Here is a 17,704-nt window from a genome sequence, read left to right on the forward strand (position 1 = left end):
CTGAAAGGGCGTGTACAACAGTCTAACCCGGATTTCGACCCGATCAAAGGTAGGATGTAAATCTCATCTGCTTCATCAAAGATCCACATAAATAATATATTGTTTCTCATGTTGTAACATTTTGTTTTATGATATTGAAATATTATTCTATGCTATAAATATTTGAATGACAATCAAGGATCCACATGGATAATGAATAAGGAACTAACACAGTCTCGCTTGGCTGAGCATTGACCAGTCGCTGAGCAGTGTAGCCTGCTATATGGTAGGTGTCCGGCGATCCTAGGTTTACCGAAAAAAACCTAATAAAGATCATATGTAAATTGTGTGTGTGATTTTGTCATTAATGCTGCACAATGCACGAGACCCAAAATGAGTTACAGATCAAATGAAAAATTAATTACTGTTAAAGATGCTCCACCGCCGACAGAGCATAAATGATATTCATCATTTGTACAATAATTGGTGTTTAATCGTGTATATAATAATCTAATTAACACAAAAATAATATAAAATAATTTATTTTGCCTTTGGTGCATGCGCAATCATTACATCATTCCATATAGGATATAGTGGCAAGGAATTTTTTCGGATGCAATTAATTATTTTTCATATTTTTACTTGAAGTAAAATTAGAAGCTCAAACGTTTCAATGGTGGTAATGATGTAAAGTTAGTAACTTTTGTAACTGAAGAAAAATACTAAATTGTCTGCTCCTGTTTTTAATAGTGAAAAAATACCACTTGTCTGCGTTGTCATAGTTGTGTATAAACTTGGGTAACATATTGAAGTTTATACGCATATTCCTGAATATGCTTGTGCCTGAAAAGTCTTTATTTATACAATTTACAAAGGTGAACAAATATAGACCTAATGTAAAACAGACATTTATTAATGTACAGCTCTAGCTAACTCGGATGTACAGGTACGTGCATGATTTGTTTGTTTATTTATTTATTTAATTATTTATTCAAATCATTGGATTATTCAAGTTATTGTTTTAGCAAATCTAATGAATGACCTTTTGAAAGGTTCACTGCCTTTGCGAAACAAAATTAATATTTTTTAAACCAATAATGATACAAAAAAAAATGTATATTAATGATGATATAACACCGACCAAATGCAGGATTCCCCGCGTAAACTATGTAACCGTGAATATTAATGTCGCTCTGCTTCAACCGACGTGCGGTAATTAGGACGACGGCGGAAAACATAAAACGACCCGCGTTATGAAAATTAGCATAAAATTTATATAAATTAAATTGTAAAAAGGTGAGGGTAAGCGTAGTATCTACAGTCAGTTTAATAACTTTTGCGACTCTATGGATTTATCAATTTCGTTTTACATTCCCGTTTTAAAGATTAAAAGCCGTTTCGGAAAGGTAGTGGCCCTTTAATGGTTCAACTGTCAATTTGTTAGTGACAACCCCGACTTGAATTCGATAAGCTAAAGTTGGGGCAGCTCTTTTTGGAATGACCGACATATTCTTAAGATGGAACATTGATTTTGAAGCTCTCAAGACTGAAAGCCTGATCGAAACTATTAACCCATTTTTCCGTCTATTTTATTTTTGAGGATCTTTAGTTTGTCCGCCACGTTTTTTCAAATACGCTGAGAGAAATTCTCAAAAGATGTAAAGATGGACTCGTACGTTGAGCTTGTACTGTTTCGTATAATTACGTATTCATATAATTCCGTGTGATCGCCACGCTGACCGTATGAGTAGGCGTGTTGATTGATTTAATATTAACGGTCTAGACGACAATATAAAAATTTCTGGTGACTAATTTCATGGAGTCATCATCCTGTTCTCATGGCAATGCATGCTTGAGGTTTTCCCCCACTTTACCTGCGTACACGTCCGTTGAACGTTTCCCTCCATCATATATCATGAGATACTAATAGAATATTTCGTACACGTCCGTTGAACGTTTCCCTCCATCATATATCATGAGATACTAATAGAATATTTCAATTCCTTTGTGGTGAGACAGGAGAATCTCAACACAAGGGGTAAGATTCTTAATAATCTTATCCCGATGGTTGAGATCTGCCGTATATATACTATCACCCTAAAGTGAGTGAATGGTTCTTTTTCTCCAGTATACTCTATGTGAGCATGTGCAAAGATCTCGTGTTGCTTGTCCTTACTCTAGCATGAGATAGAAAAAGTTCACACTCGGTAAAATTGCGGATATCCCAGAACCCTGTCCGGGGTAAGAGAATAAAAAAAAAACCCACTTCAACCCTGCGCCATTCTAAAAAAGTTTGCAAAATCACGAGATCGATCAGCCTTCACTTGTTGCGTCTAATAAACAAAGCGTGTGGCATTTTGAGACTGTGGTTTCCGAGGCGGAACCTAACAATGCAGAGACTAGGCGTATCTGATGCTGCAAGGATATCTTCAAATGGATCATTTACAATTGCATTGACTAGTGTTGGGTCATTCTTACTCCTTTGTACTTTTGCTGTTCATATAATGTACACGGATTGGCGTCAGTACAATCACTCAATATCCGGTCACAGCTGATTTGATGTTTTTTAGGTTGGTCAAACTCTCTTTTATCCTTATTGCGTACTGGTCAGGTTTTCTTTTCAGGAATCATGAGTTTGAACGGACAGGTTGCCGTGGTAACAGGTTCGACCAGCGGAATCGGTAACGGGATAGCTTCGGCTTTGGCGTCACGTGGATGCTCTCTTATCATAACAGGACTCGCTGACCAAGAGACAATAAACCGGGTCGTCACGACCATCAAAAGGTACGTAATACTACGTATGTATTAGTTTACCTATCAAAACAGTTATAATGTTCATCATTGCGTCATCACTGTATGGTTACAAGCCCACTACTTTTCCGGAGGAAGCCATAAAGGTTTCTTTAACCATTAATAACAACAGAAAATATACACCGAAGGCCTAAGATGAGGTTAAAACACCAAATATATGCGGGATTTCTTGCGTAATGTATATATGATAACAATGGAGAGTCATTTCGCTGTTTTGCCGACTGGCGCAGTGATAGTCAACTACCGCGCGGTATTTAGGACGACGGCGGAAACATAAGACGACCCGCGTTACAAAAAATAACAGTTCATTTATTTTAATTTAATTTTTCAGAAGGTGATGATACTTGTAGTATTAACGTTAACTTAACTTTTGCGACTCTACAAAATTATCGATCTCGTTTTACATTCCCATTCTAAAAATTAAAAGCCGTTTCAGAAAGGTTGTGGGCCTTTTAGAAAATGTACGTCGAATTATCCTGTCCATCCACTGGTACATACCTCACCAATACACATGTACTGTAAGATGTTTAGCTTCCACTGTTTTTCTTCTCTTTGTTTGGTTTTGATCTAAAGTATAGCATCAGCGTATCGAAGATATAACATCAGTATAAGGGTTTTGGGAAAGGTGCGTCATTATGAGTATGGCCTCAAAAAAGGTGCGTCATTAAGAGTATGGCCTCCAAAAAGGTGCGTCATAATGAGTATGGCCGCCAAAAAGGTGCGTCATTATGAGTATGGCCGCCAAAAAGGTGCGTCATTATGAGTATGACCTCCAAAAAGGTGCGTCATTAAGAGTATGGCCTCCAAAAAGGTGCATCAATATGAGTATGGCCTCCAAAAAGGTGCGTCATTAAGAGTATGGCCTCCAAAAAGGTGCGTCATAATGGAGTATGGCCTCCAAAAAGGTGTGTCATAATGAGTATGGCCGCCAAAAAGGTGCGTCATTATGAGTATGGCCTCCAAAAAGGTGCATCAATATGAGTATGGCCTCCAAAAAGGTGCGTCATTAAGAGTATGGCCTCCAAAAAGGTGCGTCATAATGAGTATGGCCGCCAAAAAGGTGCGTCGATATGAGTATGGCCTCCAAAAAGGTGCGTCATAATGAGTATGGCCGCCAAAAAGGTGCGTCATTAAGAGTATGGCCTCCAAAAAGGTGCGTCATAATGAGTATGGCCGCCAAAAAGGTGCGTCATTACGAGTATGGCCTCCAAAAAAGGTGCGTCATAATGAGTATGGCCTCCAAAAAGGTGCGTCATTAAGAGTATGGCCTCCAAAAAGGTGCGTCATTATGAGTATGACCTCCAAAAAGGTGCGTCATTAAGAGTATGGCCTCCAAAAAGGTGCGTCATTATGAGTATGGCCGCCAAAAAGGTGCGTCATTATGAGTATGGCCTCCAAAAAGGTGCGTCATTATGAGTATGGCCGCCAAAAAGGTGCGTCATTATGAGTATGACCTCCAAAAAGGTGCATCATTATGATTATGACCACAAAAAGATATGTCGTTATGTGTATGGCCACAAAAAAATACATCATTATGAGTATTGCAACAAAAAGATACGTCATTATGAGGATGGCCACCAAAAAGATACGCCATTTTTAGAATGACCACAAAAAGTTTGTGATACACCTGTATTGCCATCAAAACGGTAAAAAGCCATTTCATGAAAATATTTGCAAAAATTAATTTCTCCTCTCATGAATACGTCACAAATCACATGAGATCAACAAATGTCTTATTTGCCATAAATACCAAACCAGAAAGTGATTACGAAGTACCTCAAAAACCGACTCCTCGTTCTCACCCTCCTGTGGGGCGTGACGGTGGTTATTTACAGTATTTTTTTTATTTACAGTGAGTACAAGGTTGAAGCTACGTTCGTGCCAGGAGATCTCTGTTCTGTTGAGGCGATAGAGGAATTCTGTAAACAAGTGTTGCAGTTATATCCCGCAGGAATTGATATTCTAGTCAATAATGCTGGTACGTAGAGACTGCTTTTATGAGTTATCTCCCTTACTTAAATGAATGCACATGTCAACAATGCGGATTCAACTAATTGTTAATAGTCGAGTTATCGCCCCTGCCTGGATAGTCTCCCCTCACTGAGTTGAGGTACAGACGTTTTTCGCCAGTGCATTTGTAAGATAAATCGGTTAAACAGTCATAAGTTGATGTAGGCGTTATATTATAACTAAGAAGAAATTATCAGATGGTCTATTACTAATTATAAAATCTAATTTACAAGTGTTTCTATCACTCTTATATGCAGTGTATATGATAATATGTTACATGTACCTTATGGGGTATACCGACTCTGTCTTTTTAAGATAACGGTACAATAATGACCTGGGTCTTTAAATGTTATACTGTAACCAAGTATGTTTTTTTCACGTATATTTCCTACCCATCAGGTGTCCAGCACCTTGACTTAGTAGAAGACTACCCTACAGAGAAATGGGATACGATGGTGGCGGTGTCGCTTTCTGCACCCTTCCATCTGATGAAGGCGTTCGTCCCGGGCATGAAGGCCAAAGGTAGGGTATATTGTGTGTCCTGAAGCTTTTGTGTGTCTATGTTCTGAATTATTTAATTATCAAAGTAACAACGAGAATTGAAAACCATTGGTGTTAGGTTGAATTTCGGAAATAAGTTTTAGAATAGAAATAAAAATCGCTGTAGATGGGGCTTCATGGTATGGACCCAGCCTGACGAATTTTCTAAAATAGAATTTGATTTTCAAGGTATTCAATTTACTCGTCACTAATGATATTGGTATTCTGGAGAATAGGTTTGGCAGAAGATTTTGCAGTTGTTCAATTCTGAATGGTCATTCTTTTTGTATTCCAGGTTGGGGGAGAATTGTCAACATTTCGTCCCAAATGGGGATCATCAGTGGACCAGGCAAGGCCCCGTACAGTGCCGTAAAGGCCGGCCTCATAGGACTAGCTAAGGTATTGCCCGGCCCCATAGGACTAGCTAAGGTATAGACCGGCCTCGTAGGACTAGCTAAAGTATAGACCGGCCTCATAGGACTAGCTAAGGTATAGACCGGCCTCATAGGACTAGCTAAGGTATAGACCGGCCTCGTAGGACTAGCTAAGGTATAGACCGGCCTCATAGGACTAGCTAAGGTATAGACCGGCCTCGTAGGACTAGCTAAGGTATAGACCGGCCTCATAGGACTAGCTAAGGTATAGACCGGCCTCATAGGACTAGCTAAGGTATAGACCGGCCTCGTAGGACTAGCTAAGGTATAGACCGGCCTCGTAGTAGGACTAGCTAAGGTATAGACCGGCCTCGTAGGACTAGCTAAGGTATAGACCGGCCTCGTAGGACTAGCTAAGGTATAGACCGGCCTCGTAGGACTAGCTAAGGTATAGACCGGCCTCGTAGGACTAGCTAAGGTATAGACCGGCCTCGTAGGACTAGCTAAGGTATAGACCGGCCTCGTAGGACTAGCTAAGGTATGGGAAGAGGTACCGGCCTGATAAGAATAGCTAAGGCATAGACCGGCCTCGTAGGACTAGCTAAGGTATAGTCCGGCCTCGTAGGACTAGCTAAGGTATGGAGGAACCGCCTGAGGTACCGGCCTGATAGGACTACATTGTAGCTAAGGTATAGACCGGCCTCGTAGGACTAGCTAAGGTATAGACCGGCCTCGTAGGACTAGCTAAGGTATGGGAAGAGACCGGCCTCGTAGGACTAGCTAAGGTATAGACCGGCCTCGTAGGACTAGCTAAGGTATAGACCGGCCTCGTAGGACTAGCTAAGGTATGGGAGGAATATCAGTAACTTTCTCCTATCAAGAACGTATAGGAGGATTTTGTTGTTATAAACACTATTTACATGATTTTAACAACAATTATTTCCCCTGTAATAACTTAAGATGTAACAGTGGTATTCAGATATGTGACATACATACCAGCTTGTATTTTTCAAAACCCAATAAAAATTGCACTGATGCATAATTTACATACACAAAACGTTTTAGCATGACAATTTATGTCGCATCCTGACTATAGTGTTTGTTCTATTACATATTTATTACACAAATAATAGAATCCTGGCTACCCTAGTAATCTGAAACTTTGCCGACATGTCAGAGATTGCATATTGAGTGTCCCCTGCAATATGATGATAATTTTAAAGCCGCCACCACATTCAACATGCCGCTTTGCGGTCTGTGAAATGTTCCTCTAATGGTAAACAGTTTTTCGTTCCGTCCTCATAAATAAACAAGAGATCCCAGAGGGATCTTGGCGCCCACCAAAAATGATCTATGTCTGACAATGGAAAGAGGGATCTTTTCCCTGCTTTTCAAACTTTTTCAAACACACTACATATAAAATTTGAGACAGATCGCTATAGTACTTTCTAAGAAATAGTGGTAACAAACTTCAACAATGAAATCTAAGATGGCGGCCGGTTGGCTATCTTGTTTACCGATCAGTCCCGAAAGGCATTATGTATCAGTCCTAAAAGGTACTATGCACAACTATGGTACAAGGGGAACCTACACATTTGAGAGAGATCCCTTCAGTACTTTCTGAGAAATAGCGGTAACAAACTGTAACAATCAAAATCCAAAATGGCCGTCGGTCGGCCATCTTGTTTACCGATCGGTCACAAATAACAATATGCACAACTAGGGTCCTTGGGGAACCTTCATATGAAATTTGTGAACGATACCTTTAGTACTTTTTGAGAAATAGCGGTAACAATCTTTAACTATCAAAATCCAAGATGGCCGCCTGTTGGCCATCTTGTTAAACGATCGGTCCCAAAATGCAATATGCACAACTAGGGCCCTAGAAGAACCTATATATGAAGTTTGAGAAAGATCCTTTCAGTACTTTTTGAGTAATAGCGGTAACAAACTTTAACTATCAAAATCAAAGATGGCTGCCTGTCGGCCATCTTGTTGACCGATCGGTCCTAAAATGCAATATGCACAACTAGGGTCCTAGGGGAACCTGTATATGAAATTTGAGAAAGATCCCTTCAGCACTTTTTGAGAAATTGCGGTAACAAACTTTAACTATCAAAATCCAAGATGGCCGCCTGTCGGCCATCTTGTTGCCCGATCGGTCCCAAAATGCAATATGCACAACTAGGGCCCTAGAAGAACCTATATATGAAGTTTGAGAAAGATCCTTTCAGTACTTTTTGAGTAATAGCGGTAACAAACTTTAACTATCAAAATCAAAGATGGCTGCCTGTCGGCCATCTTGTTGACCGATCGGTTTTTAAATGCAATATGCACAACTAGGGTCCTAGGGGAACCTGTATATGAAATTTGAGAAAGACCCCTTCAGTACTTTTTGAGTAATAGCTGTAACAAACTTTAACTATCAAAATCCAAGATGGCCACCTGTCAGCCATCTTGTTCACCGATCGGTCCTAAAATGCAATATGCACAACTAGGGTCCTAGGGGAACCTGTATATGAAAATTGAGAAAGATCCCTTCAGCACTTTTTGAGAAATTGCGGTAACAAACTTTAACTATCAAAATCCAAGATGGCCGCCTGTCGGCCATCTTGTTGACTGATCGGAGCCAAAATGCAATATGCACAACTAGGGTCCTAGGGGAACCTGTATATGAAATTTGAGAAACATCCTTTCAGCACTTTTTGAGAAATTGCGGTAACAAACTTTAACTATCAAAATCCAAGATGGCCGCCTGTCGGCCATCTTGTTGAACGATCGGTCCCAAAATGCAATATGCACAACTAGGACCCTAGGGGAACCTACATATGAAATTTGAGAAAGATCCCTTCAGTACTTTCTGAGAAATAGTGGTAACAAGTATTGTTAACGGACGGACGGACGGACGGAAGGACGGACGGACGACGGACCACGGACGAAAGGCGATTTGAATAGCCCACCATCTAATGATGGTGGGCTAAAAACCGGCTTCATTCGAAGATTCCATCATATATAAAAACATAGAACCATCTACCATCCCTTCCACATGCCTTGGAATCGTCCAGATGTTTACACAATGTCTGGATGAAGTTGTATACCAGTTCTCAATTTCATCAACATAAACTTTAGGAACCAATTTCTTTAATTTAGGGACAACCTTCATAGGAAAGCATTACAACAAACTTAAGATTTGACCTTAACCTGAATTTGTTATGAAAACGTCAAAGCAGAATTCAACAAAAATCAATCACAATTTTACCTGGATTCATCCCTTTTTGTTCCTTTCAATTGTTTTGATATGCTGCTTCAAATGGAATAAGCATGAATCGTTAAAAATGTACTAGTTTACATATATGTAGGTCTATACCTGTAGGTCGGTACCTCTGACTCGTAGTGTTATCGACTGGAAATAAATATCATTATACCTGTACTACAGTTTACTACAGTTAGATCTAGAGCACCTGTTACGCGTCCATCCGTGTATATCACACGTTCATTTCATCTATTAGGCTGATAACATACAAAAAATAATATTTGTTCCCAATCTGCCTTCCTCTCCAGGTTCCGTACAGTACAAGTCTATTTACATGTTACTTATCTTGACAAGCGAGAATGGCTGTCGTATAATATTTCACTTTCATGGAACGAACAAAAATATTGGTCTGCATACCAGACCTAATTATGATTACACTAAAGATGCTACAGTAAATGTTGGAGCTCCGTCTTTCTCCCTATAGTGTCCGATGTTCATGAGCTATACATGAAGTAATTTTCGCGTGGAAATCGCTGTGGTCGTGAAAATTTATCCCGCAAAATTAAAGTCATAATCGCGATATTTTTGATACGCAAAAATAGCCGTATTAGTGTATGTATAGGTCGTTTTTTATCGGTCCTGCATCGTTGGAGAATAATGGTTGATTGCACTACGCTACACTTAACTTATTAATGTCGGCCTCTTCGTACATAGTTTTATTTTGTTTATTTCCATTGCAACTTTCATCCTTCGTTTTTGTTTGATATCCATTTTATGATGACGGGATCTTTAAGTTGTTCTGCGTCGATGCAACATACATGGTCCGTCGTCCCGCGCCCACTACCGTTCCACGTTACGGAAAGCGGTTTTTAGAATAGCTTAAACTATTGTATGTATTATCAAGTATACACAGTCAATTGTGTAAATTATAATAGCTTATTAACTCATTCTCCATATATATGATTGATTATGCAATATGCACATGTCAGCCTATATAGTAACAAAATTTGAAGAAAAAATATCATTTACTAGATTTAATGAAACTTTGTACATACATGTATTTAGAAATATTATATATGCTCTAATTAGTGTTCAATAGCATATCGAGTCAATGTTTCCATTTTTGGAAACACCAGTCATTATTCCTTTTTTGACGTCACAACCTTGTTGATGTTGCGCTTGTGAACTACATATTTCAAACGTTGAGTTCTTCAGGGTGGCATTCTATGGCCATCTTTCTTCTTGTAATCAATTACATTTGTCAACGAAACTACATCTGTCTAATTAGTCCGCTAAACCTGCCTATATTATTAGGCTTTTCAAAAAATGTTAATTAAAAAAAAGCATAATAATATAGGCAGGTTTAGCGGACTACTATCTAATATCAAATTAAAGATATTTGATATTGGGTTATATCGCCCTGGTAGAACAAGGATTTATAAGAAATCCTTGGGTAGAATGAAAAATAACTACCTCTGGCTATGAAATATTCCTTTGTGCATTGTTATTTGTTTACAGGGCGTGGCATTGGAAGGGGCACCCCATGGAATTACCTGTAATTGTATATGCCCGGGCTTTGCAGATGCACCAAGTAAGGAAACTCTTTGATAAAATACTTACTGTACATTCTAATCTATCAGAGTTACTTCCCTTCGTTCTGCTCCGTTAGAGTACTGACGCAGTACTGAATACTCTTGACTAGCGAATTGAAGTTGCTTATTTTCTAATTGATTGAAAACTGGGAAAATATCTAACTTTAAACTGTACGTTGATGTAGATTCACTCTACCTGGTAGTTATTGTTTAGTTTCAATTTGCATATACACTTACAACTGTAAAACACTTTTGGCGACATTATCCCTGTGTATGTATATTATAAATCACTTTTGTCACAAAGAATACTTTGTTGTAGTATTCAGGGCGACTGCTGAGAAGATAGCCAAAGAACAGAACATATCAACAGAGGAAGCCTTGGTAATGTTACGAAAACGAAACTCATAGTCAATTCTACATGTTTTATTCATCAAGTAGACACTTCCACATACACTAGGGTGGATATTAGTATATAAAGGTGTCTTAAATACAAATAAGAAAAAAACTTCAAAATCAATTAATGTTCTTCTTGTGATTACAAAAGCTTCTGGTCCCGATGTTATGAAAGTCAAAACGGGCCCGAGCATGGAAAAATACATAATGCAGTACATGTACCAGAAACATATATTTATATATGGAAATATGTAACTTAGTTTTGACTTACATTTTGTAAATCGATGTTTTTTGTTTCCAGAAATCTAGGGCCAGGTCTAATTATAGTTACCAAAAGTATATCAATATTGCTGTTCAGGTTCCATGGTTGTATGACCAAGTTGACTTGGATCGTACCAATACGTCTCAATTGTCATGGTTACCGTGTCATGTAGTTGTCTACAATTTTGTCATTTTAACTGCATGTTTTTTTTTGTTTACTCCAATATTTTAAAATCGAGCGACCAAGGACGTCCTTAGAGCAACATAAGTTACATTCGCAAAAATACATCGATATTTGTTTATCAGTTGTTTATTTTATTAATTCATTCACATTGCATGCGGTATCGGTAATGCAATTTTTATATTTGACCAGATATTTAGATTTTATTCAAATCTCTATATTTGGCTAAATCTATTTCGAAATAAGATTAAACGTAAAACTAGATGGTGAACTAAAGATAAGCTGCGTTCATATATTAATCATCATCTTACTGGTTTGATATCAATTAAGATTCTAGGAATATACGCTAACACAATCATCGAGATGTGTTTTACGTGTATAGATATAATGGCAACTTTTGTATCAAAATCACCATTCTGATATAATTCGATCTGAGATCGAATATTCAAATACAAAAGCATAAAGAGATTCATTTGGAATCATGCCATTAAGATTATTTGAAATTATTGAGATATGTTGTAATCTATGACACCTGACCTTCCTCCCACTCCCAACATCCCTACCCCGGTGTCTTCTCACTTAGCCAACATTCTGAATTCTACCCCGTATAGACACCCCGCTGTGGTTTGTGAAGCACAGGTAAATAACACGTCGCTGGGGGGTAATTAGAACATACCTGTAATTAACACACCCCGTGGTGATCCATGTGATCGGTGTGTACGAGTCGGTGTTGTACAGGTAAATAACAAACCAACACACAATGTCTTTGTAGAATCTCAAAATTGTCAATAACAAACAACAATGTAATAAATCTGGACAATACAAAGTCTCATGGAGAACTGATGAAGATAGTTTTGACGAATAAAATCTAAAGTAAGACAAAAACATATCTTTTGTACCACTCGTATGCAAATACATGTAACTGTGGGTACGAGTGTAGAAAGTGTCTTCAAATGATTTTACAATCTGATTTGATTATATAACATATATAGGGCAGACAGCGGAGTGTGAATTAAGAATGCAATAAATTGAAATAATTTGAGATTCACGTGGACACGCACAGTGGTAACTTTTAACGTACACATACATGTAAATTACACATTACCTTTAAAAGCATACAGCGACATCACTTGCGTATCCCAACAAGTTAATAAGATTATCATATCTGTAATCAATAATTCATAGTGCTCGAAATGCAGAATACAGAAAAACATGAATTCATATCATAAAAAAAATTGAACTCATATCATAAAAAAATCATTTTTGAGATGTATATGCTTTGATCTGCGTGTACATTAAAAGATAATGCTACTATTCTGATCACCAAAACCTAAATGCTAATATATCAACAATATAATTACAGATATTACTTTAGTTTGATTATGATTCTCACTCACTGTTGTAGAACCATCATTTTATCCTCTATAGATCTTTGGACGAAGTAATGATAATCCTTGTATCATTTGAGTATATGTAACGGAAAAATGTCCGGAAAACCGTTTCAATGACTACATTCTAAAAGATAGAAGATAGAAAAAAAAATCTGCTCCAGTTAAACGAGCTCAATATTTTCAATATAGCTATACTATCAGGTCACTGTAGAGTGCATATGGTACATTTTGTATTTCTTACATCCTCTTGGTCTTAGAAACGGATTTCTTGGACTAAAAAGGTAAATATGTATTTTAATTTCCATTTCAGAGGAGAGGATTTTCTAAAAACCCAACAGGAAAACCAGTGACGATCTCAGAGGTAAAAAAAAACTAAATATTTATGAGAATGTCAATTGAAAAACTGTTTACATAATGAATTTTTGCAGATGATCGGTCGCCCATTTTCAGACTTCCATTGTTCTCTCCATTCTCTACTGATCTATTATTTACAAACATTTTGAAAGGTCGTTTCGCATTCTTTATTCTGAACTGCCTGTTTCCTTGATCTTTGGCACATCAATCCTGCGTTTAAACCACTGAAAGAGGTATGAATATATAATCAAATTCCATATTTCTCTCCAGATTGCAGAATTGGCCATGTTCATGTGCTCAGATGCTGGAGCTAGTATGAATGGATCTGCCGTTGTCATGGACGCTGGATTTACGTCACAATGATGGACCTAGCAACGTTACATAGAAATACTTGATTTGTTACCTTTGTCTTGACAACGGTTAGCAATCCGCTAATTGGGTGCTTTAAAATTGAATACGTCTACTTTAAAAATGTATATACATGTACATGTAACGTGTAAAATGACTTTGAATATATACTTGCTAGTAGTGCTATAAGGATAGAGTTGATATTTATGTAATACCGCCTTGGAATGTGTTACTCTCATTTATATATCTACATGAATTTATTCAGGGACATACACGTATGCATTTTGATGCAAATGTATTGTTAAATCCTAGTTCTGTTGTAGTTATTAACGATTCGTGTGAAATAATACCGTGTATATATTATACAATTTAAATCAACGGTTTTACTTTAGATATTATTGGTCAACGTCCATGTTCCTGTTTTACATTATTAAAAATTAATAGTAAATTTGTATGTTATAAAAAATCGGTAAAACATTACGGGTCTTTTATCCTATATATTTATTTAACCACAAGGATAGAATATATAATTAGCTTACGTTTTCATCATTTTCATTTGCATTCATGCAGTGGAAGATAGATGAGGCTGTGATCCGATTTTATTGTATTGAAATAAAAATAATGCAATGAAAAACACAAATAAATATGTTTTGTATTATGAATTATAATGGAGTTCGTCTTTGTATATTAGAGAGTTATATGGCAAGCCAACATGACATTTATTCAAAGAGCAATGTCGATCCTTAATTTCAATGCATATATATAAGGTATCTTGATTGCGATATAAGTATGAAGGATAGGGCTATTCTACCCGAGGTTCACACAATGTTGTAAAACCCGAGGCTTGCCGAGGGTTTTGCAACATTTTGTGATCCCGAGGGTAGAACATCCCTATCCTTCAGATCCACTTATGACAGAGTATTTTTCTTTCATACCTCGACGTTTTATTGCGATTTTACAGCTATGATATCCCGCCATTTTAAAATCAAATCGAAGAAAACCTCGCCTGCAAGTCAATTTTCCATACATGAAGAATAACGTGATATTTTCAATACAAATTCCGTTGTTTGCATCTTCTTTAACACAACCAGGCAGGCATCAGCATCAGGCGACATGATGTATTGCCCTAGACCAGCCAGTATTACACCTGTAGGTATGAGATTAAATCTGATATTATAATATATTATATAAGATATCTTACATAATTATATCAAATATCTTATATAATTCGATTAAATACGATGATAGATCTTGCTCCTTCAATAAATGTTAAATTGGCTTGCCATAGAGTTACCTCGGCGCAAGTAATTATCGATTGTGACGTGTATTACTGACGTCATGATTTTGTGAGCGAAACCCATGTCGTTTTCTTTGAAAAGTATGACGTTATTGTATACAACCCGTAAGGCAGATAACTCTGTACTTGTTATTGCAATTCCTGAATAGGTCTCCTGTACTTAGAAAATTAACAGAAATTTAATGAAACTCATATTTCTTTAATTTAAAAAATCACTATCCTACGTGAATTGCCTTCGACATCATCTCGACAAGCGCATATCACATATGACAATAATATTATATAAATAAAATATTTTATATATGGATATTGAATTCCTGAAAAAATTAACAAACGGAAACTCCCTCACGTTTTGTGAGGAAGTAAAGATGACGTAAGAAAATGTTGAAGTTGAACTGTTGAACTATGGAATTTAAGGTTGATAACTTTGACTTGACGGAGGGCTATTCTGGAGTGTCCAGAATAAAGCCGTTGTGTTCCGTACAAAGTCGGAGACCTAACTGATTTACAAATAAAATATATCACGCTTAAATATTGAACAGACAACAAAATTACAGAATTATGATTGACAGATAAAGCTCATTGGCAGATTAATCAGCTGTGGTCAGTGTCCTTTATATACATCTGGTTAGTCCAAATCAATATCAGAGAAATCAACAACAAACAACACTTTATATGCATAACAAGTTGGCTCGCATTCTCGATATACCAGTGATTATTATCGCTGCCGTATTATCCACACCTGTCATAGCCAAATTGTAAAGGCAGTTCAGGAGGAGGAAAAAACTGACCAAATAAACGAATGTAGGGACTTTCTTTGGAGACTACAGAGACAGTGATGCCTTACTTCAAACCGACACAGTCAACCATAATGTATAGTTGTTCAATTCTGTTAATGTATACATCCAAGGAACAAACTACAGGTCTGCCTCATCTGTGGTCGCACACAGAGCCTTAAGTTTTGCTATGACATTCCAGGGGTAGATATAACGACAGTGATAATAACCCCTATAATATCGAAGATGGTGCGCTAGTAACCACAAAATCTTCATACAAACTTAAGGTCAATAAATGTGTAGTTTAATCGTATTTTGTTGTTGAAATATAACAACCAGGTTTAGACACACCACTTCTTGGATTTGCTTTTTTCACATAAATTTCAACTGATACATTTTGATGATGGATTCAAATTCCCAAATATTGACTCTTGGAGGAACTATTATAAGGCACAATTAACAGATTGTATTTATATAGATAGATTCTACTGTTCCCTCAATTACCAACACATTGAAGACAGTTCAGATTCTAAGGGAAGCAACTCTTGCAATCTACCTGCTGTTCATACCGGCAGGATAGAGCTAGAGGTATGGCACATACCGGCCCGTTCCGACCTAAAATAAATTTCAAAATATGAAGTTACTGATATATATAAATGATCTTAAAATCCACTTTTAACATAGAGCACATCAGAGGACCAACTTTTACTATGGCTCATTTTATTTATTGTAGTAAAATACAGTTTAAATCCTATTCCCAAAAAGTTGTTCTCCGATGCGATCGTGTCGAAAAATAAGAAATACGTACAGTTTTTGTATGATATCAAACGTCGTTGTCTCTAAATTAATTGTGTATTAATATAAAAATGCATGTACAAAAATGTTCGATTATTTGATTGCTACTATTGTTATTTATCTAGCCACCGTGTGACGAACCCTTTTTATCATGACCTCCAATTCATGTCCGGGATTAATCGAATGATTACTCGGTTAATTGTGTTATAATGATAGGAGACGACTGCTTAAGTTGGGATAACTTGTGCCTGATAAAATATGTTTAAAGTCAAGAATGAGCAATTCGAAAAGTATTCATAGTACATATAGATATATTAGGCTATATAATTTCTATAAGCATAAGGTGATATTTTATTCCGTTTAGTAAATAAACCAAAACAACATATCATATCAAAGAAATGGAATCCATAAATATTATTTAGATAATTACATTTGCCAATTCCATCAGGTGTTTCTATAACTGGGATGGCACGCTGACAGAACTCTGGAGATAAAACCTAGCAAAATACAGATCCAGAGCCATGTAGGCGGGGCAATGTAATTAAATATACAAACATTAATTTAGATCTAGAGAATTTATAATGTTACTTAAAATGAGATAGACATTGTCTGTGCCAATACTGTAGCATGAATTTAAAAAAGCTAATAAATAGATAAATAAAAATGAAAAAGAAAATACACACCATTTAGCTCAATTTAGTGCAGACTAAATGCACATGGAAATCGTCAACAGTGATTTTTTTTCTCACTTTTTTAAAAACAAGGATTCATAAGTGATCTATGTCCTTGCACATATCGAATCGATAACATATATGAACTTTCAACTTGAGTCACGAAGTCAAATATTTGTAGTGTTGTTGCAATATCATAAAAAATCTTAAATCAATAATTTTAAAATTGTTTGCATATATCATAATTAACAATTTATGTATTCCAAGTGATTAACTTCAAATCGGCCAGAAAAATATAAGTTTTAGTGTCACATTTTTACTATAAATAACAAATTGCTTACGCCTCTAGATTAATTAGACTTGATTACGCGGACAGCAAGAGTACTAGGTAACCATACATGTACTTATAATTAGTGGTTCTTAATAAATGTGAAATAAATTGAAATGGATTAGTAAGCATCGATTGTAAAGTTAAATCCGGTAGATAAAGTTTCAGTAGACATTACTCATCGTCATAGAACCTGTGCCGATTAATTTCTTATCCTCATAGATCTTAGTAAAAATACCAAAACACGCTTATCTGAGGAAATCAGCAGCCGCAACTTCACCGGAAGTTACTTCGGGATCCGCAGAAGCCGACAGAGCAAATAGATCGATTTGATTGGTCGGTATAAATAG

General features: G+C 36.7%; 1 protein-coding gene across 1 annotated transcript; it reads left to right on the forward strand.

Moving 5' to 3' along the window:
• The first annotated feature begins 13 nt into the window (after window positions 1–13).
• LOC138307320 (D-beta-hydroxybutyrate dehydrogenase-like) lies at window positions 14–13,928 on the forward strand. The gene is made up of 9 exons (XM_069247997.1): window positions 14–49; window positions 2,604–2,763; window positions 4,644–4,768; window positions 5,200–5,322; window positions 5,636–5,739; window positions 10,486–10,558; window positions 10,879–10,940; window positions 13,096–13,146; window positions 13,410–13,928. Exons 2-9 carry the CDS (start codon window positions 2,609–2,611, stop codon window positions 13,500–13,502), a joined length of 786 nt encoding a protein of 261 aa, XP_069104098.1. The 5' UTR covers window positions 14–49; window positions 2,604–2,608; the 3' UTR covers window positions 13,503–13,928.
• The last annotated feature ends 3,776 nt before the right edge of the window (window positions 13,929–17,704 follow it).

This window comes from Argopecten irradians, chromosome 14 (assembly GCF_041381155.1).
Source record: "Argopecten irradians isolate NY chromosome 14, Ai_NY, whole genome shotgun sequence".
In the NCBI taxonomy this organism is placed as follows: Eukaryota; Metazoa; Mollusca; class Bivalvia; order Pectinida; family Pectinidae; genus Argopecten; species Argopecten irradians.